We start from the raw sequence: 20,929 nt of genomic DNA on the forward strand, positions 1-20,929 counted from the left end.
CAGTGCATGGTTCTTTTGTTCAGGCAATGCCTCCGACACGGGGGCCCTGCCTTTCCACCCCCGTTCGGAAGGGGGCCCTCTCTTTTGGCGGGTCACGCTGGGCCCCACGATTAAAACCGCGCCCGCCCCAATTGGGCCCGCCCCACCGGCCCGCTCCGAGAGCGCGCTCTCTGCCTGACAGGTTCTAGCCACCATCCTCTCTGAGCGCATTTCGGAGCTCTCGAGCCGCATGCGCTCCGTCGTCACCAAGGGTCTCAAGCCGGGCAAAGGGGCCGCCCTCCCTGCAGTGGACACGAAGCGCGTGCGGACCAAGTTCGGGCTCTCGCCCGAAGACAAGCTGATGGGGGTTTACCGCTGCTCGGTCAAGCGCGAGGTCAACGCACAGGTCAAGGACCAAAACGCGCACTTCGGCATCGTCTACATATTCGAGTCGAGCCTCTGCTTCGACTTGCAAATGTTCGCTTTCAAGAAGAAGCTCGTCATCGACAATGCCGATGTCATTGGGCTGCTGCGCTCCGATCCGAACACCGGCGGCGAGAGTAACACCGTCGAGGTCCAGTCTAAGGGCCAGTCGATCGAGCTGCACATCAACGACGACTTCGAAGAGGCGTGCCTCCTAATCGAGGTGCGCGCCTGCGCCGGGGGAAGTAGAGGCCGCCCCCTGGGCTCCACCGCCCCTCGCCGTGACGCAGGCGTGCCGGCTCAAGGCAAAGACCAAGCAGCTCGGCAAGTCCAGCTCCGCTCTCGGCGAGCAAACGACGGCGGACGACGAAGGGCACGTCTCCCTAGAGCAGTTCAACTCCGTGATCGAGCCGATGATTCACAGCCACTCGGACGCGGGCGAGAACAAGAGCGTGCTGGAGGAGCTAGACATGCACGAGGACGATTGGGGCCTCTTCCTGTCTGCAGCGGCGACTCGCACGTACGCCAAGGGCCAGTACGTTGTGCAAGAGGGCGAGCCGTCGGCGGCTCTCTACCAGATAGTGAGCGGCGCGCTGCGCGTCGAGCTCAAGCTCAACGAGCAGGCGCCTGCCGCTCGCACACCGCACCGCAACCCCTTCCGCATTCCCACGTGCCCTTGCCGCCCCGCCACCATCGGCCCCATCACCAACGAATCCTCCCCGTGCAAGCCTAACCACCCCTCCGGTCGAAATGCCGGAATAGGCCCAGGCGGTCGTCGTCGGCTACCGCGGCGCGGGCGAGATGCTTGGCGAGACCTCGATGCTGAAGGAGGGCCTCGCCACGGCCTCGGTAGCTGCTGACCAGATTACCACGGTCGTGGAGATGAAGGTGAGCGCGTTGGATGCGCTCTTCAAGGAGCATCCCCGGCTGCCCGCTCGTTTCTTCTGCTTCCTGGCCACATATCAGGGCGAGCGGCTGTACAAGTTGACGCAGGCATTCGCCGATTCGCAGACGCCTCAGGTGACGATTGCAGCCTCGCTCGCCATCCCAATCGAGGAGGTGGTCCACATCCCGGCCTTCTGCGGCAAGCTGCGCACCTACTTACTCAAGGCTGAGGAGACCGCTAGCACCAAGGTGAGGGGTCTTGACCGCCAGGCCGCACGCCGGCCGAGCTTGCTAAGCAGCCGCCCACCGCCGCAGGACGAACAAGCTCGCGCCCTCGGGCTGCTCACGCTCTTCGAGTTTTACGTCGACGTGCAGGACGAGTACGCTGAGCTGCCTGACAAGGCGGCGCTCACCGAGGAGGCGCCGAATTTGCAGGCAAAGTACCTCGTTGAGGGCCCCAAAACGTCGCTGGTCATCCCGGGCGCCGAGTTCATCTGCAAGGAGACTTGCGCCGAGGTGGACAGCGCGATCAGCTCGCTCAAGAGCGGCGGCCTTTCCACACGCAAGGCCCGCCAAATCTTCGCCGGGGCGCAAACAGAGGCGCTCGCTGCGCTAAACGCGGGCTGCTACGACGCCTTCATGGGATCAAAGCACTATCGGTACATCCTCGAGCTCAAAGCGAAGGAGAAGATCGTGCCCGCGCTCGAGGACTTCAAGGTTGTGCGCGTGCTCGGCGAGGGTGGCTTCGGGCAGGTAATTGAAGTGATCAAGCGCGACTGCGGTGTGCACTACGCGCTCAAGGTGATGCGGAAGGAGATGCTGAAGGAGTGCCTCGGCTCCTCGTGGCGCAAGAAGATCGCGCTCGAGCAGTCCATCCTCGCGACGCTGCAGCACCCGTTCCTGGTCAACCTCAAGTACGCGTTCCAGAACCCGGAGTTCCTGCTCCTCGTGATGGACCTCGTGCCGCAGGGCGACCTCTCCGAGTTTGTGCTCACCAAGCGCCGGCTGACACCGCCGCAGGTCAAGTGGGCCATAATGGAGACGGTCGAGGTGATGGGCTACATCCACGGTCAGTCCATTCTCTACCGCGACCTCAAGCCCGAGAATCTGCTGGTGGACGAGCAGGCGAGACTCTCCCAGATCCCCCTTGCCAGACACACCTGCGAACACCTCCACCTCCCACGGACAGGGCCACGTGCGGCTCATCGACATGGGCCTAGCCGCGAGAGTGACAGAGGCGGCGCCGAAGCGGCGCTCGCGTGTCGGCACCGACTGCTACATGGCGCCCGAGGTGCGCTGGGCGGCGCGGCGGAGGAAGCCGTATGGCAAGTCGGCCGACTGGTACACGATCGGCGTGCTGACGTACGAGTTCACGCAGGGGGATCTCCCCTTCTCGGCGCTCGACTCGCCCGCGCCTGTGTATCGTGGTGGCAAGTTTCCCTCGCCAGCGTGCAAGGACTTTTGCGAGGCTCTCCTCGTGCAGGACGAGGACAAGCGGCTGGGCTCAAGCGAGGACGGGCTCGCTGACGTCAAAGGGCATCCGTACTTTGAGGGCATCGACTGGGACATTGTCTCCGCGTGCAAGCTCCTCTCCCCCATGAAGGGCGTGAAGGGCGTCCCGAAGCGCAAGAAGGACAAGGAGCTTGCAGCGCAGCGCACCGCGCAGGACATCAAGGCGGTCGACGACCAGCCAGAGCTCGACCCCGACACGGGATCGCTGCGCGTCATCGACACGTGGGATTTCGTCGCGCCGACGGCGGTCACCGAGGAGCACATGGACTCCGTTTACCACGCTGTCTCTGTCATCTGAGAGCGCCTCTCCCGCTGGAGAGCTGGCACAATAGAGCCTGCACGTTCGCGGTACTCGAACGCGGCGCAGGCAATGTAGGTCGCCCTGTCTCCCTCCTTGCCACCCACTGCTTGTAGAAAGCCGGGTTGACCTGAGTCGCCTCTGACGCGGCGTGGGAGCTGGGAGGGGTGAGAATGCGCGAGCGGGGCCAGGCGAGCGAGAGGGGAGAGGGAATGATTTGCAAAGCTACCTGTGTGAGCTTCTGTTCACCAGTCTAGCGGGGCCGGGGGAGCGGGGGATAATAGTAGAACAGTGCATCAGTACAGGGACGAGATGGAACGCGGCTTTTCAGTTTAGTGTCCGGCGGGGACGCACTCCATACATCCGACCATGTGGTCACATCAACACATGCATGTGCATGTCATGCGTGTACGTGTCCCCCCCGCCCGATCTTGCGGTGTGCGTGTGAGCGGGGGAGGCTTAAAACCCGTCGTCACTCGTCATCCAGCGGACCTCAAGCTCAACCCCCTCGTCACAACATTCGAAGAATGATTCATTGAATCATTCGCTCCGTGCACAATCCACAAAGCAGACAACCTCGGTTTCCCATCGGGTTTCTGCTGCGGTTTCCCATATCGTGGCGGTTTCCCGTAGCCGAAAACCCAGGGGTCGGTCGGTTTCTATTCCCATTATAAAACGCAATGCTGTTTCACTTCAGAGGTAGCTAACAACAACAAGACAGGGGTTGACGTACGAAACATCCCGCTCCGTCTGCTCTCTCAGACGGTCTCTACCACGCGCCACGACAGTCGGTTGCTCCTTGCGGCGCGTGAGCAGAGGGCGAGCCTGGTGGCTTTTCACGTGGAGGCGCTGCCGTCGCCGCTCGATCCAGCGGTACGGCGACGCGCTGCGGCGATCGCGCAACGAGGCTGCTGCGGCTCGACGGGGCTGGCCATGTCCGCCACAAAATCGGCCGAGACCTCCTTCTCCGAGCGGCCGTCCTTGGGCACGTACATGTAGATCTCGCCGCCACGGGTCCACCCCCTCGCCAGCGGATCCTGCCCCGGCGCCGACACCTGCAGGGCGCGGTGGGCAGATGGTCGGGCGGCCAGTGGCGGGACGCAGGGGGGGCTGCCCTTGCGGCCGCCTGCTTGAGCTTGAAATGCGACGAATAGAGGAGTCCCCGAAGGGCCACCTGCTGCTGCGTCGCGTCATCCTGCGCCACCCGCACGGGCACGCGCTGCCACAGCTCCTCCTCGCTCTCCGCCGAGGTGCCTCCCATCCCGGCGCCGCGAGGCCGGCTGCGCGGGTTCGGGTTGCGGCTCTCAGGCACGACGTACTTGGCCGCCGTGACGAGGCCCCGCGCCGCCGTCGCGTTGCCGCCCAGCACGTGCACCTCCTCCGGCGGCCCGTACACGGAGTGGAAGCGCTCCTATGCGGCACGTCGGTCGTGTCATCTTCGCCGCCCCTGCAGTGCGCGCCGCGCGGAGGCGCGCTCTGCGCCGCGAGCGCGTCGACGGCACGCTGCAGCCGCGCCGCCCACACCTTCGCGGCCGCCTATTTGGTGGGGGCAGGAGCTCAACCCTCGGGGGGCGCCTCTCCCCTCCCTCGCCGCCGCGCGCCTCCGCCGACAGGGAGGGCTGCGTGTGCGGCGGCAGCTCCGCGCACGCGCCGTGGAGCCTCTCCCAGGTTAGCACGTCGAGCGCGAAGCGGATGCGCGCCTGGTGGTGGGGTATCTTGTGCGAGTCCTTCGGCTTGACGCGCAGCCCCTCCTTGGTGACGCGCAGCCCGCCTACGCGACGCGTCGTGGAGCGTGTCGAGGACACGGCCCGGAGCGCCGCCCGCCCGTCCTCTTCCTCTGCGGCCCGCCGCAGTAGCCGTGCGGATCGTCGAGGCGGATCTTGGTGAACCAGACCCACGACTGCCAGATGGCAACCTCGACGAAGCGCCCCTTGCCCGACGGGTCGCGGAACAGCGTCGCCACCGCCGGAGCCGTCCCCAGGATGAGCACGAGCGCGCTGCGCAGCTGCCGGTTCTCGCAGGCGACGCCGAGCGCTGCGGCGAGCCCGTCGGGCACGGCGGACACCTTGGCGCGGGGGCAGACCTCGCGGAAGGCGAGCTTGAAGTCGAAGCCGCGGAAGCGCGGCGACATCGACGGCGTGTTCTTGACCACCGTGTAGTCGGAGCGGTCCTCTGTGGCCAGGTCGACGGTGCCCGGCACCGCAAAGACGAGCCGGCCGAGCCGCGAGCTGACGACGCCGCACGTCAGCAGGTAGTCTCGCACGCGCGCTGGCGCGCCCTCGGGGTCGAACTTGTCCTCACTCTCCAGCGCCGGGTTCTGCCACAGCCTTGCCGTCGGCACAGGCGGCAGCCGGCGCACCCGCCCCGGGCTGCAGCCGCCGACTGTCATGGCGCACAGCAGCAGCTTGGTGCGCGTGGCGCCAACGTCGATGGCGAGCACGAGCTCCTCCGACTTGGGTGCGTCCTCCTCCTCCTCTGCAGCGCGGCCCAGCGTGCGCTGCAGCGAGTCGTCCAGCCGCTCCGTGCCGAGCGTCGCGGCAGCCTCGCACGCCGCCTCGGGCAGCCGCAACGCGGCGAGAAGCAGGCGCGCGCCGAGCCAGCAGCGGCGAAGGAGGCTGCGAAGACGGCGAGCCTGCGAGCCGAGCGCGGCGAGGATGGTGAAGGCGTGGCTCAGAGCGGCTGGGTTCTGCTCCCTGCCCCTTTGGGGCGAGAATATGGGGGCGCACCTTCGGAAGGGGCCTCACAGACCGACTTCACAGCTCACAGCTCATCATGGGTGGACGCGGGACAGCTGGCGAGTACAGACCACGCCTGCTATTCACAGCACAAGCCCTCGCCAGGAGGCTTCGGGCATGCTAAGCGAATTTACGCACGCCCCCCCGGTGTGAAAAAGTCTTCCTTTGTTGGGAAGGCACGGGCCCTCAGCGGAGCTGGGAAGAGGACCGCCGCAAGCGGTGTGGCGTGGAGCGGTTGTGCATCCCTCCGGCCGGGGGCCCCTCTCTCTGCGCCGGGGAGGCGTTGTTGGGAGTGCGGGTGGGGAGGCCCTAAAACGGCGGGAGGGGTAGGGGTGCCGCTGTAGGGGTGTGGAGGGGTCGGGAGGGGGCGGGAGTGTGGACCGTGAGCTAAAGCCCTCCACCGATAGAGGTGTCAGGCGGCAGGGCCCAGGAGGGCACTCGGAGGGGTGGGGGGTTGGAGGGCTGGCCAAAAGCGAGGCGTAGGAGGGGTCCAGAGGGCTATAGAGAGGGCTGGAGGGGTCGGAGGGGGCTGGAGGGGCCGGAGGGGTTGTGCGGATGGAGGGGTCTGGAGGGCTCGGGGGGCTTGGAAAAAATTAGATATTCTTACCTTTCTTGCCCCCCTCCGAGACTAGGGACAGAACCACACCAGTATCAGACCGGAGGGACTGCGCCTCGCCCCCGCTAGCCCTGCCTGCGCAGGATAGCGTGCCCCGATGGCGGCGACACTTAGCGAGGGTCACTGCGCAAGGAGGGGGTGCGTCGACTTTTTTATTTTCTGCTTTATTTGTCCTCTCGGGGGAATGTTCTCTCGGCGCCCATGGCCTTCTGAGGTTTCGTACTAATGACGTCCTTCTTGGCACTTCGGGCGTGGTATGCTTTATGCTACATAGGTCGCCCGCCGGCACCTCCTCTCACTTGCAGCGATCTCTTGCTGGATCCCTTTCCGCAAGCGGAAGGTCGCCAGTTCGAAACCTGCTTTGACCCTTATATATCCAGCTCCGAATTCGAAATCGTGTCCTCACGCTTTAGCGTTTGGTGTGCGTTCGCTTTTCGTCACGGGCGACTCGGGGGGCTTGGAGGGCTCGGAGGGTGTTCCGGCAAGAGGGTCCCTAGCGCGAAGGGTGGGGCTCGGGAGGGGTGGAGAGCTCGGAACCCTCTCGTGGCGGGCACTCTCGGAAGCTCCGCGCCATTCTTTTTTGCGAACCCTCCCGGAGGCCCTTCCGACCCCTCTCGAGCCCTCCCGCCACGAAGATCCTCTCTTTGTCTGACCGTCCCTCCGAGCCCACCCGGCGTTAGGCTGAACAAGGTTTTCCTCTCGCACCCCGTCTCTTTTCCTTTCCTTTTTTCTCTGCAGCACCCTCTCTTTTCCTCTCTATTTTCCCGGGAAAACCATCAAATTTTCCGGGCTCTGAGCCGAGTCTGAGGCTGGTTTGGGCCCAAAAAGCAAAATCAGCCAAATCGGCAAAATACCGGGTATTTTGCGGGTATACCTGGAAAACCCCGGGTATACCTGGAAAATATCCTGCGACCGCCTGGGTATCGTGCCGATTTCCTCAATTTTGCGTCAGAATTTGCCCCAGACCAGCTCTCAGACTCAGGGAAACTCGCGAGTTTCCAGAATGGAGCACCAAACACCCTCTGTTTTCCCTGGAAATTTCCGGAAACGCAAAGTGCTGGGGACCCTCTGTTTTCCTTTTTGTTTGCCGGAAAAGCTTGTGCAGGCCAAACCCGGCGCCCGAGCCCTCTTGCCTACCACCCGAGCTCGGGGGGGCGGCGAGCCCTCCTGGACCCCACCACCCCTCCCGCCTCGCCCAGCCCTCCTGACCCCTCTCCCCGGTGGACCGCTCCACCCTCCCAGCGCGCTAGCCCTATGGGACCCTGTGGAGCCCTCCCGACGCCGATCCGACGGGGACCCCTCCAGCCCTGTGGGCTGGCGAGCCCTCCGGTCGGAGGGGTGGAAGTGGGAGGGCTCGAGGACGGACCCCTCTCGCTCCGGGAGGGTGGAGGGGTGGAGGGTGGAGGGGTGGAGGGGTGGTTGAGCCCTCTAGCTCTATCGATATAGCCCTACCCCTCCCGCCGTTTTAGGGCCTCCCCACCCGCTATGAGCCCTCCTGGACCCGGGCGCCGTCGCGACGCGCGCGCCCAACTCTGCTGGTACACGGCACGCGTCGTCACACAGCCGCGGAGAATAGGCGGTGCAGCGCGCGAAGCGCGCGCGATCTCGTACTTTAAGGCTGGATCCGGCCATTCCAAGGGTATACCTTTGAGAATCCCCAGCGTCCCACCCTCCTAGTCACACTCTCAATTTCTCGACTGGCCAACACGAAGTGCTGCGATTGGGGGTCGCCCATTTCTTTTTCCTTTCTTTTTTTGGGCCCTGTGGGCACCCTACCTCAGGGGCTAGCCGCCAGCAGCTAGCCCTATCTCGCACTCACTGGCGGTGACATTCTATGGGTGAGCGTATGCAAGTAGAGGCGCGTGAGCCGATTCTTGATCGCATGCCATTGGCATATAACTGGGCTTGGCGTGCGACCTCAGCTTAACAAGGCTAGCTAAAAAAGAAAAAAGCGAAGGCTCTTTGAGCGCCATGAGTACTGGGGTCCTCGCCCCCGAGGCTGTCCTCAACCCGCTCGCGACCGAGAACATCTCATTTTCGATCGGCGCCAATGCCGACACCCCAAAGCAGCGGCGGCGAGCCAGACGCAGCCCCTCCAAGCCGGCGGCGGCATCGTCGCCTGATGAGGCGCGGTTGTGGGAGACGCTGAACCCGGAGCAGCGCGCGATGTATGCCAAGATTCGGGGGGCACCCGGCGCTCCGACGTCCTTCGCGGCGGGTGCGGCCGCGGCCGCGGCCGCAGGTGCGTCCGCGGCCTCCACGCCGCCTCCACCGTCCCGCCACCTGCCCATGTCGGTCGCGCCACCGCCGCCGCCCGTGCCGCCCACTCCTGCGTGGGGCACACCGGCGCCAGGCGGAGGCGCAGCAGGTCGCGGCGCGCGCGAGGAGGGGAGTGGCGGCGGCAGCATGACGCCCACCTCGGAAGGCGAGGCTGTTCCCATGTCTGTGGGGGGGCCTCCGCCAGCGGTGGAGTTGCAGACGCCGCAGCTGTCGACTCCCGTGCCCTCTCCTCCGACCCCCTCGTCGCACGGCACGGCGCGGGTCTCAGTCACGCCCTCGCCCTTCTCGTCCGAGGCCTTCGCGACCCCCTCCGAAGGGTCCGCCAGCGCCGGGTCGGCAGACAATATGCTCTTCACGTTGGGAGCGGAGGGGCCGGCCCCTGGCTCCGGCTCGTCAGGCCGCCGCGCGCAACGCCACCGCTCACGCGTGCTTCGCGGAGCTCCCACCACACCATCCTCGTCCTCCGCCGCCGCCGCGCCGGGGTTCATGTCCGGCCCGGCAGCCGCCCCACCGGGGCCGGGGCCGGGGCCGGCGCAGCCATTCGGTGGCTCAGACCCGGCGGCGAGCGGGGCGGGTGCGCACGAGGGGGGTGCGGCGGCACCACAGGTCCGCCATGCCGGAGCGGCGGGCGGCGAGTGGCGGCCTCCGCACGACGAGCCTTCGCAGCCCCACACGCCGCAGGGTGGCGGCGGCTGCTCGGGCGGCTTCACTATCGGCTCTGCGGGTGCGGCGGAGGCGTCGCCCGCGGGCCGCAAGGCGGGCAGCGCCAAGAGCCGCGCCTCCTCCAAGCTGCGCCAGCAGGGCGGCGCCGCGCAGAGGGGCCACCCGGAGGCTTTTGCTGCCGGCGCCGGCGCCAACCTCGCAAAGGGCTTGGGCGGGCTGAGCCTCGACGGCCGCCGCGCGCCTCCGTACCAGCGCGCCGCGCCCCCGCGCCCCACTGCGAGCATGCGCGAGATTGCGCTCGAATTCGACTCTGTCGAGGACCCGCACCCTAGATGCTGGACCACATCTGACAATTCCACGTACACCCCACTCGCACGCCATAATTCACCTCTTCCCCTTTCTCCCCCAGCCTGTCGGCATTCGCTAGAGTGCCTTGCGCACGACGCTTGAATGGCACGTACATGCATGCGCACGTCGAGGTCGCAGGCAGTAGCACAAAGTCTTCACGGTCCCGTCCCTCTTGTCGCCTTGACGCAGGATCCGCACCTCGTGGAGCGGCTGCACAAGGTGTGCAACGGCGCGCGCCTCTCGGCCGCCGAGTTTGCCAAGCGCTGGCGGAACTGGTCCGCTTCCGCGGGCCTGCGGGCGGTCACGTCGGCCACAATCGCGGAGTTCGAGTCGCTCCTCATCGGCGTGCCGCCCATGCCAGAGCCCTCGCAGCCTCACCCGCCTGCCTTTGGCGCGGCTGAAGGCGCCGGGGTTGGGCTGCCGCCGCAGCCGCAGCCAGAGCAGGTGCACCGGCGGCAGCAGCCGGAGCAGGTGAGACAGCAGCCAGAGCGCATGCCGCAGCGGTTCTTCGATCCGAAGCCGTTCGCACCCGCCCCCGGCCGACCAGACAACCCGTTTGCCGATTTCGTTGCCGCGGGGACAGCCCCGCCCCTCTTCAAAGCTCCGCCACCGGCCGTGCCGGCCGAACCACCTGCCGTGCCACCGGCTATGCCCGCCGCGTCAGCGCCCGCTGGCGGCGGCAGCGGGGACGGAGGCGACGCCGGCTTCGCGATGGGCGCGGCGCCCGCGGAGAGCGGCCCATCCCCGCCCCGCCGGCAGCGGCACGCTCGCCGGCGCTCGTCCTTCTCGCCGCACAAGGCCACCGTGCCGCCCGTGCCGCCGGTGCCGGTGCCGCCCGCTGCCGCGCCGCCCACATCCACGGCCGCGCCGCCGAGCTTGGAGCGCTCCAGCTCGCTCGGCGCAGCCGACCGGGAGGGGGCGCCGCAGGTGGCTTCCGAGCGGAGCGGCGAGCAGGAGGCTGCGAGGTCGCCCGCCTGGTCAGCAGCGGAGGAGCTCAAGGGACGCGGCAATGGAAAGTACGAGGCCAAGGACTATGCCGCCGCCCTCCAGTACTACCAGCGCGCCCTCGGTGCCCTCGGCGCACACCCGCTCTGCGAGGCCGCCACGGGCGGAGGCCGCGACCTAGTCGCCCCGGCGGCCACGGCGGCCGGCGCTGCTGCGGTGCGCTCCCGCGCCTCTAGCTACCACGCAAACTGCGCAGCTGCGCTCACGCAGCTTGGCAGGCTCTCCGAGGCGCTGCGCGAGTGCGACGCCGCGCTGCGCCTCGACGCCGCGCTGCCCAAGTCGCTGCTCCGTGCGGCGCATGTGTTCATGTCCCTCGGCGAGTATGTGCGCGCACGGGAGCTCTACGAGCGAGCGTCGCGCGCGGGCGCGACGGCGGATGGCGCCAACGGGCTGCGTATGTGCGGCGAGGCGGAGCAGGAGATGGGACGGGTGGGCTCCGAGCTCGCGGCCTTGCGGCGCGCCGGCGCGCAGTGCAAGTCGCGGCAGGCGTTCCGCGACCTCTCCTCGCGCCTCGAGGCGTCGTGCCTCCGCTGCGCGCACAATGAGGCGCTCAAGGCGCTCCGGGCCGAGCTCCTCGCGGCGGGAGGCGACTTTGGCGAGGCGCGCTCCATCTGCCTCGCCGCCATCGGCAAGCCCGACGCGTCGGGGCCGTCGCACGGTGAGGGCCTCCCGGGGCATGTCGCATGCGCGAGCGCGTCTCGCTCTGACGTGCATTGCCGCGGAACTAGGCGCGCTGTGGAGCTACACGTTCGGGAGGGTGCTGTACGATGCGGGCGACCTCGTTGGGGCGGAGGAGCGACTGAGCGAGGCGATGGCGCGGCCGGGCACGCCGGCGGCGGCCAAGCAGCTCCTCCGGCTCGCGCAGCGGCTGGAGGTGGAGCGGCAGGCGGGCAACGCCGCCTTCAAGCGGGGCGAGTGGGCGGCGGCGGCGGCGGGCTACACGCGGGGTCTGCAGCTCGACCCGAACAACGGACGCTTCAACGCGCTCCTCTATTGTAACCGCGCCGCCGCAAACGCGCGGCGCGATTCGCTGCTCGAGCAGGCGCCGCCGCCGCGAGGCGCGCACCGCATCTCGGGTGCTTCTCAGAGTCGTGCCGGGCTCTTCCCTAGGCGCTCTCCGACTGCAACATGGCGATCGTCCTCGACACGACGTACGCCAAGGCCTACCTCCGCCGCGCTGAGCTGCGGCTGCGCGTGGGCAAGAGGTGCGCTGTTCTCACACGGAGAGGTGGGTGCTTTGCTTGCCGCCACTTGCCACAGGCGGAGGGTCCGTCGCTGTAGGCAATTGGCGCTCGACGATTTTGGTCTTGCGCGGCGGCACGATCCGCGGGGCACGGTCGGCGCCGAGGCAGCGAAGCGCAGCGCGGAGGTTCGCGCCGCCGCTGCCGGCAGCTCGCATTCGCACGGCTACAGCGGCGGGTCGCGTTCGCAGCACGGCGGCTTCGCGGGCGGCGCCGGCCGCCCGGGCCACGGCGGCTATGGGTACGCGGGAAGCCGCGCGCCGCCGCCGGTGGAGAAGGAGCGCGAGCGGTGCCACTATGAGGTCCTCGAGATGAAGCCCGGCGCCAGCGCCGCCGAGCTCAAGCGGGCGTACCGCAAGTTGGCGCTCCAGCACCACCCAGACAAGAACAACGGCTCAGACACGGAGCGCGCCGCGGCGCAGAAGCGGTTCGTTGAGGTGCAGCGTTCGTACGACGTCCTCTCGGACGCGTCGGCGCGCGCGCGCTACGACGCCGAGCGATTGCGGCGCGGCCGCCGGCCTGGCGGCTTTGGAGGCGGCTTTGGGGGCGGCTTTGCTGCGGAGGAGGAGCTCTTTGCCGGCTTCTACAGCCGGCGCTATCGGTGAAAGGGGGGAGGGGGCGGGGCGCACACGCGGCCCATGGCGAATTGGTGGCCATGTGCCCCAGCTTTTCAGCTTCGGGGTCCTGCTCCTGGTCTCGCGACTCATCGAGTCAGGGCAGTCTTCTCTCGCGGTAGTGTTAACACAGCGAAGAGGCTTTTTGCTGCTCGTGAACACACTTTGATGCTCCATGCTCGAGCCCATGCAAGGTACTCGATCGGCCCCATACGTGGCTGGGACCTGGGTTCACAGCGATTGTAGGAAAATGAGGGGACCAAATCACGGTCGCGGCCTTCCGACTCGCGCGTCCGCCTCACTGGCACTATTGTAGCCCTGGCCGGTGCGCATGTGAAGTTGAAATTCCCGAGTAAAAATTCGAACGCGTTCTCTCACGGTGGGGTTGTTGCACGAGTATATGGGCCAAAAGCGTCGAAAATGTCCCAAAAAAGCGTCTCGAGTTTGTTGCAGCCCCACAGCCAGCGCGCGCTGCCAGGAGGCACCGCTCGCGTGTCGGCGGCACTCCCTGGCACCCAGTGAGTGCCGCGAACCGACCAGACCGAACAGGCTCGACGCCGCGCTTGCTGTGGGGCTGCAACAAACTCGCCGCCGAGCGTGCCATCGAAGGCGTCCCGGCGGCGGTGATGGAGTGTGAGACCTGAGGCTGCGGAGGTGACGCCTGAGGTATCGGCCCGTGCACAGCGACTCAGCCGGCGACCGCCACGGGCTCAGACGAGACTTGTCGACGCGTTCCGGCTCAGCTTCACCGTGGTCAGCGGGCGTCTGTCGACGTCAGGACCACCCATACAGCTCGCGGGTTTGAGGTCGCAAGAGCCAAGTTGGTGGCGTTTGGACATCCCAGCCATCACACAAGACAGCCTGTAGGTGATGGCGGGACGGCGCAGTGTTTGTGGCACTCGGCAGTAGGCACCCGCGGCACGGCCCCGCTGTCGGCTCTCGCGGGCTGCGGAACCGGCCCCAGAAGGGGACGGTCCGGGCGAGTGTGGCAGCTCTTGCGCTAGTATGAGCACCCTCTACCACAGCACTACCGACCCTGGTCATTAGAGCTGCCAGGGATAGCGTCAGGAGCCGGTAGGAGTCAAAACCCCTCATATTTGAGACATCGTGGCCCATATACTCGTGCAACAACCCGGTGACCAAAAAATGTCCACCTCAGAGGCACCTCCGGAGGCAGGCCGCCGCACGCCGGCGACACAGCTCCAGCTGTCGAACTGACCCGCAGCTCCTCTCAGAGCGAGAACTGTGACGAAAGTCGACTGAGGCGGTTGTCAGGAATCACCAACACCATCATACGGATCACATGGTGGCTCTCTCATGACGGGAGACCGCCCGACCACTCCTGGGTGGCACTTCCACCGGTGTCGCTCGACGTCCCCTGTCGACAGCGTGCCGACAGCGACACAGATCATGTGGTACGCGTCGATTATCGACCTCTACTGCTTACCCAGCCTTCGAGTGTATCCTGGCTGTGGTCCCACACCCACTGGTGTCCATCTCAGAGACCGCAGGAGGTCATGAGGGTCGATGGGAGTGCAAACCCCACAATGCCTAAAAACCCAGCCCAGTATCTCCACCCGTGATCCAGACCCATTTGCATTCTCGATACTCGAAAAAACCCAGCCCGATCGCTGGTGAGCGCCAGCGCGTCCCAAGAACGGTGTGACACCCTCGCCTGCCATGCCGAATCTCGACGCGCGTCCCAAAAGTCGCCAAAAGTCGCCAAAAGTGGCGGCGCGTCGCAATCACCCGCCCGCCGTCCCGGCGGTCCCGCAGCTCGCGCACATCTCCCTCTTAACCCACCTGTAACATCACATAAAGGTATTGCTAAAAATCTCTCTGCGACAGGCGCGCCTCGCAGAGCTGGTCGTCGCCCCGCGGCATGCTGGCGCGTCGCGGCGTCGGTACCTACTCGCTAGGATGACCAAGTTTCAGATTTTACGGAGCACCGAGAGGCGAGCGCGGAGGGCCAGACTAGTCAAACAGAGGGCTCGAACCGAGTCGCCCTGCGATTTTGTGTGTTCCGCCGTGGGCTCTCCCCGCCGGGAGGGAGCCCATCGCACCACCAGGCGGAAGAGAAGAATTTAAACAAAAGCACACAGCAGACAGGCTCGACACAGGTGCGAACTGGCGCGTGCTAGTACTATCACAGGCACACGAAGAGAAGATAGATTCGCACGCACATGAGTCAGTGCCATGGACCCTCACGAGGCGCGCATCGACAGGGAGTGGCTGGCCGCAGAGCGGGCCCTCCACGGCCACCAATTTCAGCCGCGTCCGGCCTCTGCGCCCCGTCGCCGTCCGGCAAGAGTGCCGCGCAGGCATGCTGCTGCCGCCCAGCGAGAACCAGCCCGTTGGAGCGGCGGCGGACCCGGCGATGACCGCACGTCGCAGAGCCGCGCCTGCGATATCTTGCAGCAGCGGATCGAGGCGCTTGAGCGAAGGATAGCAGATTCGGAGAAGGCTGTCGCACTCAACGCCGACCAGCGGCGACTGCAGCAGCGCCACTTAGCGAGGATCCGCCGCCAGGACAGGGCGCGAGCGAGGGAGAGGCTCTCTGCGGATCAGCCGACACCGGGACCCGCACCAGAAGCGTCGGTGGCGGAGGCAGAAGCAGGGACAGCGGAGCCGCCGCCATCCTCCGCCGCCTCTTCCTCGCCGCCTCCGCTCTCCCCGCCGCCGTCTGTCGCCGCGCTGGGCGTCCTGGTCGCCCGTATGGCGATTTTGGCCTCCACGGCTTGTGGCCCGGCCACTTCCGGGTGGGAACACGGCCCCGCCCTGTCACAGGCGGCGCGGGTCGCAGGCGTCACCTCGTCGACGTGGGACGAGCTCTGCGGGTCAGCGGCAAAGCAGCGGGTCGATTCGGCTGTGTGCCTGCAGCGCGCAGAGCGGGGACGGGTGGCGCGCCGCTTGGCACGTGCGCTGGCTCGGGACCGCGCACGCCTGATCGCCGCATTTCTCGAGGTCAATCCCGAGTGGAGGCGCGTGCCCAGCGCCGACGACCCCGCGGCGAGTGTGCTGCCGCGGCTCGCCTCGGGGACGCGGCTCGGCCGAGGCGCATTTGGCTGCGTCTACCAGCCGCGGCCGGTGTGGCACTTCCCGCACTGCGGCGTCGCCGTCAAGGCCGTCTCGCTCCGCCGCCGCTCCGCCGCACGCGGCCTTGCCCACGAGGCGACGCTCTTGCGGCGCGCGCACGAGGCGGGCCCTCATCCGCATGTCGTCGGATTGCACGGCGCCTTCCTCGAAGGCGAGCACGTGCGGCTCGCGCTCGACCTTGCGGCGGGCGATCTGCAACATCAGCTCTGGCAGAGGCGCGGCGTATTGGGAAGGCGGGAGGCGCTAGATCTTGCCCGACAGACCGCATCGGGGCTGCGGCACCTCCACGCGGCGGCGGGCGTGGCGCACCGCGACCTCAAGCTCGAGAATCTCCTCCTCTTTGGCCGCGGCGGCGGCGGCAGTGGAGGAGTCGTCGGCAGGCCACTTCTCAAGCTCGCCGACCTCGGACTTGGTATCCACATCTCGCAGCTCACGGCGGTGCAGGATCTTACCGCCACAGAGCGCGAGCGGTTGCCAGCCGACGCAGACGGCGCGTGCAGAGAGCAGGTGGGTTCCCCTGCTACGATGGCACCGGAGGTGCGCGGTGACGAGCTTTGCTGGTATTGCCCGTTTGCGGCCGACGCTTGGTCTCTCGGCGCTTGTCTATTAGCGCTCCTTGCGCCGCGCGACCCCGACGAGTTTGAGGCGCGAGCGCCGTTCTACCCGTTTCGGTTCGCCGATGCCGCCGACGACGAGTTTGTCGCGTACAGCATCGACTGCGAGAGCGCTCGGCTGTCGCGTTCGCCACCGCGCCATTCGCCGCCCGGGCTGGGCTTGCCGCCCGGATTGCGTGCATTGCCGCCGTTGGGATCGGCCTCACAGTTGGATGCCGTGGGTGCAAGAATCCTTGCCGCGCCGGGTCCAATCTCGAGGCTGCTCGACCGCAGAGCGCGCTTGCACGGCTTGTCTGTGCCAGACCCGCCGCTGCCGAAGAAGCTCCTCGCCCTCTTTGACGGCCTTCTCCGCCCGGACCCGAGGCTGCGCTCGCGGGTGAGCGATGCGGCGGTCTCTTTGATGCAGCTCGAGGCGGAGGCGGCGACTGAGCACGAGTCGTCGGAGGCAGTTAAACAGGCCCGGTGCACATGAGTGACAGAAAGCACCGCAGCAACTGAGTATTGTACATGTACACGACCTGGCGAGTAGAGGCCCCGCCCAACGCCCACCTTGCTACGTAGACGCCCATCCAGAGCGAGAGGCGCCAGCGCGCAGCGGGCAGCGCCAGCAGCCAGGCTTACCGTACCTCTCGCGACGGACCCATCGGGGGAAGATGTTTCCTAGAGGCGCTAGAAGAGGTTACCCACACTAAAATATTAAAAGCCCAGACACTGAATACCCACGGTGCGTGCCCGCGGCCCGTCCAGGTCGACAAGCATCACGGACTGCCACTGGCCGAGCACAAGTTCGCCGCCGACGCATGGGACGCACTCGCTCGATCCGAGCAGCATGCACGCGAGGTGTGAGTGCGCGTTGATCGGCTCCTGCGCGCGCCACGCCTCCAGCGCCTTCGGATCGTCGACATCCCACCCATTCTCGAGGCAGCGCTGCCGCTCATCCTCCGAGTCGGGCCGCTCGTCGATGTCGTTATGCATATAGTGCACCCCCCGCCCCGCGACACCCACAACCGACCGGTCATCGGGCGGCGCGAGCTGCAGCAGCCACGACTTGAGGTCGCGCGCGAGCCGGCTCTCCCACTCATTAATCGTGATGGCGGTGGTCGTGTGCCGCGAGATGATATTAACCGAACCATCACGCAATCCCGATGCAGCGAGCACCCTCCGGATATGCGGCATCAGGTCCACTAAGGTGATCTCCTGCGCTGGCGCGTACTCTGCCGGCGACGGGATATCCACCTGCTCGTAGTGCGCGATGTATCCCGTGGCGGCCGAACAGCAGAGGTGAGCCCCGCAGAACCCCACCCTTCCTTCTCCGCCCGCCTCACGCGCCCGCCGCGCCTCCAAATCGTTGATGCTGACGCCGGTAACGCGACGCAGAAGCGCCGCTGCTGACGGCTCGAGGAGGAGCAGGAAGCAGAGCGTCATGCGTTTGCACATATACACTGGGTTCCAACTTTTTCCGGGGTATGGTATGGTAGTCTCGGCCAACCCACCTCGAGACCATACCCCCCGCCTCTTGGAAGACCTGCTTGGGGTATGGTAGGGCTAGCCTTGGGCGGTCAGGACCATACCCCCCCCCCCCCCTTTGGGCCGCCGACCGAGGGTACCACACCATACCCCGGAAAAAGTTGGAACCCGGAAGAGGCTCCGACCCGGAAGACGCCGGAGCCCGGGAAGCTGGCTACAGTCAGCTAGCACGCGTCCCCTATGTGAGTCTCTATGGGCTCCTGCCAGTGCACCAGACTTACAGATGTGTCTTCAGAGGCGGGTTTGTGCCACCTAATAACGGCAGTATTGGAGAAAACGCTAAACGGCGCGGAACCCAGCGACGCGTGCTGGTGAGGCCGATTTTCTTGAACGGTCTTAAAAGAGGGAACCCCCGTGCCTGCAATCTCTTAAATGGTAATTGAAGCCCCCAAACCTCCTCATTTCTTAAAAGCTCTTTAAAAAATCCGGCCCTCAGAACCCTAGGGGTCCCCTAAGACAAGGATTGGCTCGTATGCATTCGATGCATTTTGCGCGTGATTGCATTTCTGCATTCGATGCATTTTGTGCGTGATTGCATTTCGTTGCATTCTGCATTGTAATGCATAGTAATTTCATTTTAAGTGCATAGTGATGCATGTTGCTGAGTAGGCAAGGCCAAGGACAATGGGAGGTCCTTGAGCAGTTCACCCCTTCGGCCATCTGGCTCCGGTTCCTGCCTCCTCTAATGTAGAATTTTGCATGCATCAAGATGATACACCATTTTGTTGGCTAGGCGGGCGCAAGAGGTCTGTTAGCGCCCCCCCCCCCGGCGCCCCCCGCAACCGGCACCCACCGCGAGCAGCACTTCGTCCGGTCCCTCCACCTCATCTGCTGCTGCCTCATCTGCTGCTGACTCTGACCTCGCCGCCGTCGTTGCTCTTGTCCGCGCGGCCGGTCGGGGAGGGGGCTGGAGAGATGGGGAAGAGGGGGAGCTCAGGTGCACCTTTGACGACTTATTTTGCACTGTCAGCTCGGCGGACAAGCACTTGACCCGCACTGATGTTCGCGCTGCGGTTGCTTACTTGCGCACGGAGTTCGAGATTGTAGTCGACCGAGACAGCGAGCACCCTGGGAGGGACATCATTGTCTTTTTGGAGGATTAGGTGCACACGCAATGGAGGCCGTGTGTCAGTGAATCCATGCAACTAAATGCAGTTTCCCGCCGCATAAACCATATGCAGCTGAAATGCAGTTGCCCAAAGAATGCAGAAATGCAGCAGAAATGCAGTTGCCCACCGAATGCAGAAAATGCAGAATGCAGTCTTGAATGCACAATAATGCGTTCAAATGCCATGATATGTGTGATATGCAACATATGCAACAGCTTTTGCCCATGCAAAACGAAATGTGCATGGGCAAAAACCACACGCATTTTTGGGCAAGAACCCCAAGACACCCCAGCGTGCGCAGCAGCAGCGCCGACGGCGGCCCCTCGCCGCATCAGCGGCACTCTGAGTGAGTCAGGCTGCGCTGCACAGCCTGCCGAGCACGCTCCCGACGAGCGCCGCGCCACGCGGGCCCGCCGCAGGCGACGCGGGCGGCGAGCCGACGCGTGTGTCGTAGGCGTAGGCAGCGCCAGGGCAGCGCTGGCGAAGCGAGGCGGCCGGCGCCGGCCCCCGGAGGCGGTTGCAGCGAGAGAAGCGAGGTAGAAGACACTGTTGAAAGGGTGGGGAGCAGCCTGCCGTCGAGCGGCGCGCCGCGCAAGCCCGCTGCCGGCGACCCGATCGGAGAGCTCATAGTCATGGTACAACTCAGCGCGCCATCGCGCCCGAGACGGCCCGCCCTGGCCCTGCGGACCTTACCAGAGAGCTTGGCGAGGCTGTACAGAATGCCGAGAGCATACTGAGCAGGCTGCCGTCGAGCGACGAGCCATGCTGGCTCGTCGCAGGCAGCGAGCTCGAAGACCCGCTCGGAGCTTCGCCGAGCCCGGCGGGCCCGCCCGCACGCCCCCGGCCGCGACATGGAAGACAAGCTTCCTGGCGTCTCTAGCCAGCGCTCACATGCCAAAAGGCACCTCGCAGCGCGCGAGACGTGACCGGAGCGGTTCCGCCTCGGCGCCGCGAGAGCAGCCGGTCGGCGTGGGCACCAAGCGCGCGGCCGCCGGGCGCCTTCGCACCGGCAGGGGCGCCGCGGCAGCAGAGATCCCTCCACCCACCATTAATTACCGTTTTTTGGCGGTTACAGCTCGGACTTTCTCTCACGAGAAGAAGACTCGCACGACTCGCGCCTCGCTGTCAGCCTATGCTCACCTGACTGTGTGTCACAGGGATTTTGATAAGAGTTTAAGATAACACTGAATTAAGAGAAAAAGAAACTGGCGCAGTGCTGTCGGCCAAGTCGCGCGAAACAACAATGTGTGTATATGCTCACCGCCGCTCCGCTCGCAGCGCGCTCTGCCATCGCGCTGTGCTCTTTGGCTGCGGCCGGGCGTGGTCATTTGGGCGTGGTCATCCGGGCCGCAAACCTGACGGATCCTGGCGACTGCGAGGCGCTCTGCTGCGTGCGCAAGCCCGTCGAGTTTGTCGTCGAGCAGGGCTCAAAGGGCTTCCTGGGCCAGGTGGCGGTTCTCGAGCCAGAGGTGGCGCGGAGGCGGCGCGTGCAGGCGCGGCTCGGCTCGGCCATTCGAGACAAGGCGAGGGTGCTGATCGCAGCCGACGCCGGCGCCGCGGAGCTGGCCGTGATTGGGACGGTGGACTGCGTCGCGCTGCCCGCCGGCAAGGGCCGGCGCGCCATGGGGCCCGAGCTTCCGCAGCGGCTGCTCATCCGCAACCTCTGGGTCGCCGAAGCTTTCCGCCGGCAGGGCATCGGCCGGCGGCTGATGGACGCCGCCGAGGAGCTGGCAGCCGAGATGCACATCGAGTTTTTGAGCCTCGACGTGCTTGCGGACAACGAGCCGGCGCGGCGGCTGTACGAGAGCCTCGGCTTCACCGACCTGGAGCCGCCGCCGGTGCCCGTGCCCAACTGGCTGCGCGGCGCGCTGTCACTGGGCAAGGCGCTGGCGCCCCCGGGTGTCACGGCAGAGGGGTCCACTGAGATGCGCCCGATGTGAAAGAGGCGGTGCGCTAGTGCCGGCTGATATCCTCAACGTTGTTC

The 20,929-nt window shown here is 66.1% G+C and overlaps 8 protein-coding genes across 8 annotated transcripts; 4 read left to right on the plus strand and 4 right to left on the minus strand.

Annotated features, from left to right (window-relative positions):
* Positions 1-1,980: 1,980 nt before the first annotated feature.
* On the plus strand, positions 1,981-2,890 carry EMIHUDRAFT_52924 (hypothetical protein; the record flags this gene model as incomplete). The annotated part of the gene is made up of 2 exons (XM_005771247.1): positions 1,981-2,400; positions 2,477-2,890. Coding segments are annotated over 2 exons (834 nt in total), but the record flags the coding sequence as incomplete, so codon positions are not given.
* Positions 2,891-3,933: 1,043 nt separating this feature from the next.
* Positions 3,934-6,075, minus strand: EMIHUDRAFT_451250 (hypothetical protein; the record flags this gene model as incomplete). The annotated part of the gene is made up of 5 exons (XM_005771248.1): positions 3,934-4,152; positions 4,272-4,508; positions 4,660-4,868; positions 4,901-5,796; positions 6,041-6,075. The coding sequence occupies 5 exons, from the start codon at positions 6,073-6,075 to the stop codon at positions 3,934-3,936; spliced, it is 1,596 nt and encodes a 531-aa protein (XP_005771305.1).
* A 2,157-nt stretch (positions 6,076-8,232) lies between these two features.
* Positions 8,233-8,856, minus strand: EMIHUDRAFT_209511 (hypothetical protein; the record flags this gene model as incomplete). Its single annotated transcript, XM_005771249.1, has 3 exons — positions 8,233-8,280; positions 8,470-8,567; positions 8,793-8,856. 3 exons carry the CDS (start codon positions 8,854-8,856, stop codon positions 8,233-8,235), a joined length of 210 nt encoding a protein of 69 aa, XP_005771306.1.
* A 3,422-nt stretch (positions 8,857-12,278) lies between these two features.
* Positions 12,279-12,476, plus strand: EMIHUDRAFT_59878 (hypothetical protein; the record flags this gene model as incomplete). The annotated part of the gene is made up of 1 exon (XM_005771250.1): positions 12,279-12,476. A coding segment is annotated over one exon (198 nt), but the record flags the coding sequence as incomplete, so codon positions are not given.
* Positions 12,477-12,863: 387 nt separating this feature from the next.
* On the minus strand, positions 12,864-14,281 carry EMIHUDRAFT_209513 (hypothetical protein; the record flags this gene model as incomplete). Its single annotated transcript, XM_005771251.1, has 7 exons — positions 12,864-12,917; positions 13,105-13,260; positions 13,513-13,545; positions 13,620-13,753; positions 13,929-13,977; positions 14,047-14,085; positions 14,159-14,281. The coding sequence occupies 7 exons, from the start codon at positions 14,279-14,281 to the stop codon at positions 12,864-12,866; spliced, it is 588 nt and encodes a 195-aa protein (XP_005771308.1).
* A 1,033-nt stretch (positions 14,282-15,314) lies between these two features.
* Positions 15,315-16,781, plus strand: EMIHUDRAFT_102362 (hypothetical protein; the record flags this gene model as incomplete). Its single annotated transcript, XM_005771252.1, has 1 exon — positions 15,315-16,781. One exon carries the CDS (start codon positions 15,315-15,317, stop codon positions 16,779-16,781), a length of 1,467 nt encoding a protein of 488 aa, XP_005771309.1.
* A 230-nt stretch (positions 16,782-17,011) lies between these two features.
* On the minus strand, positions 17,012-17,503 carry EMIHUDRAFT_58573 (hypothetical protein; the record flags this gene model as incomplete). Its single annotated transcript, XM_005771253.1, has 2 exons — positions 17,012-17,173; positions 17,294-17,503. Coding segments are annotated over 2 exons (372 nt in total), but the record flags the coding sequence as incomplete, so codon positions are not given.
* Positions 17,504-20,198: 2,695 nt separating this feature from the next.
* Positions 20,199-20,885, plus strand: EMIHUDRAFT_102363 (hypothetical protein; the record flags this gene model as incomplete). The annotated part of the gene is made up of 1 exon (XM_005771254.1): positions 20,199-20,885. The coding sequence occupies one exon, from the start codon at positions 20,199-20,201 to the stop codon at positions 20,883-20,885; it is 687 nt and encodes a 228-aa protein (XP_005771311.1).
* Between the last annotated feature and the right edge of the window lie 44 nt (positions 20,886-20,929).

This window comes from Emiliania huxleyi, assembly GCF_000372725.1.
Source record: "Emiliania huxleyi CCMP1516 unplaced genomic scaffold EMIHUscaffold_39, whole genome shotgun sequence".
NCBI lineage: Eukaryota > Haptophyta > Isochrysidales > Noelaerhabdaceae > Emiliania > Emiliania huxleyi.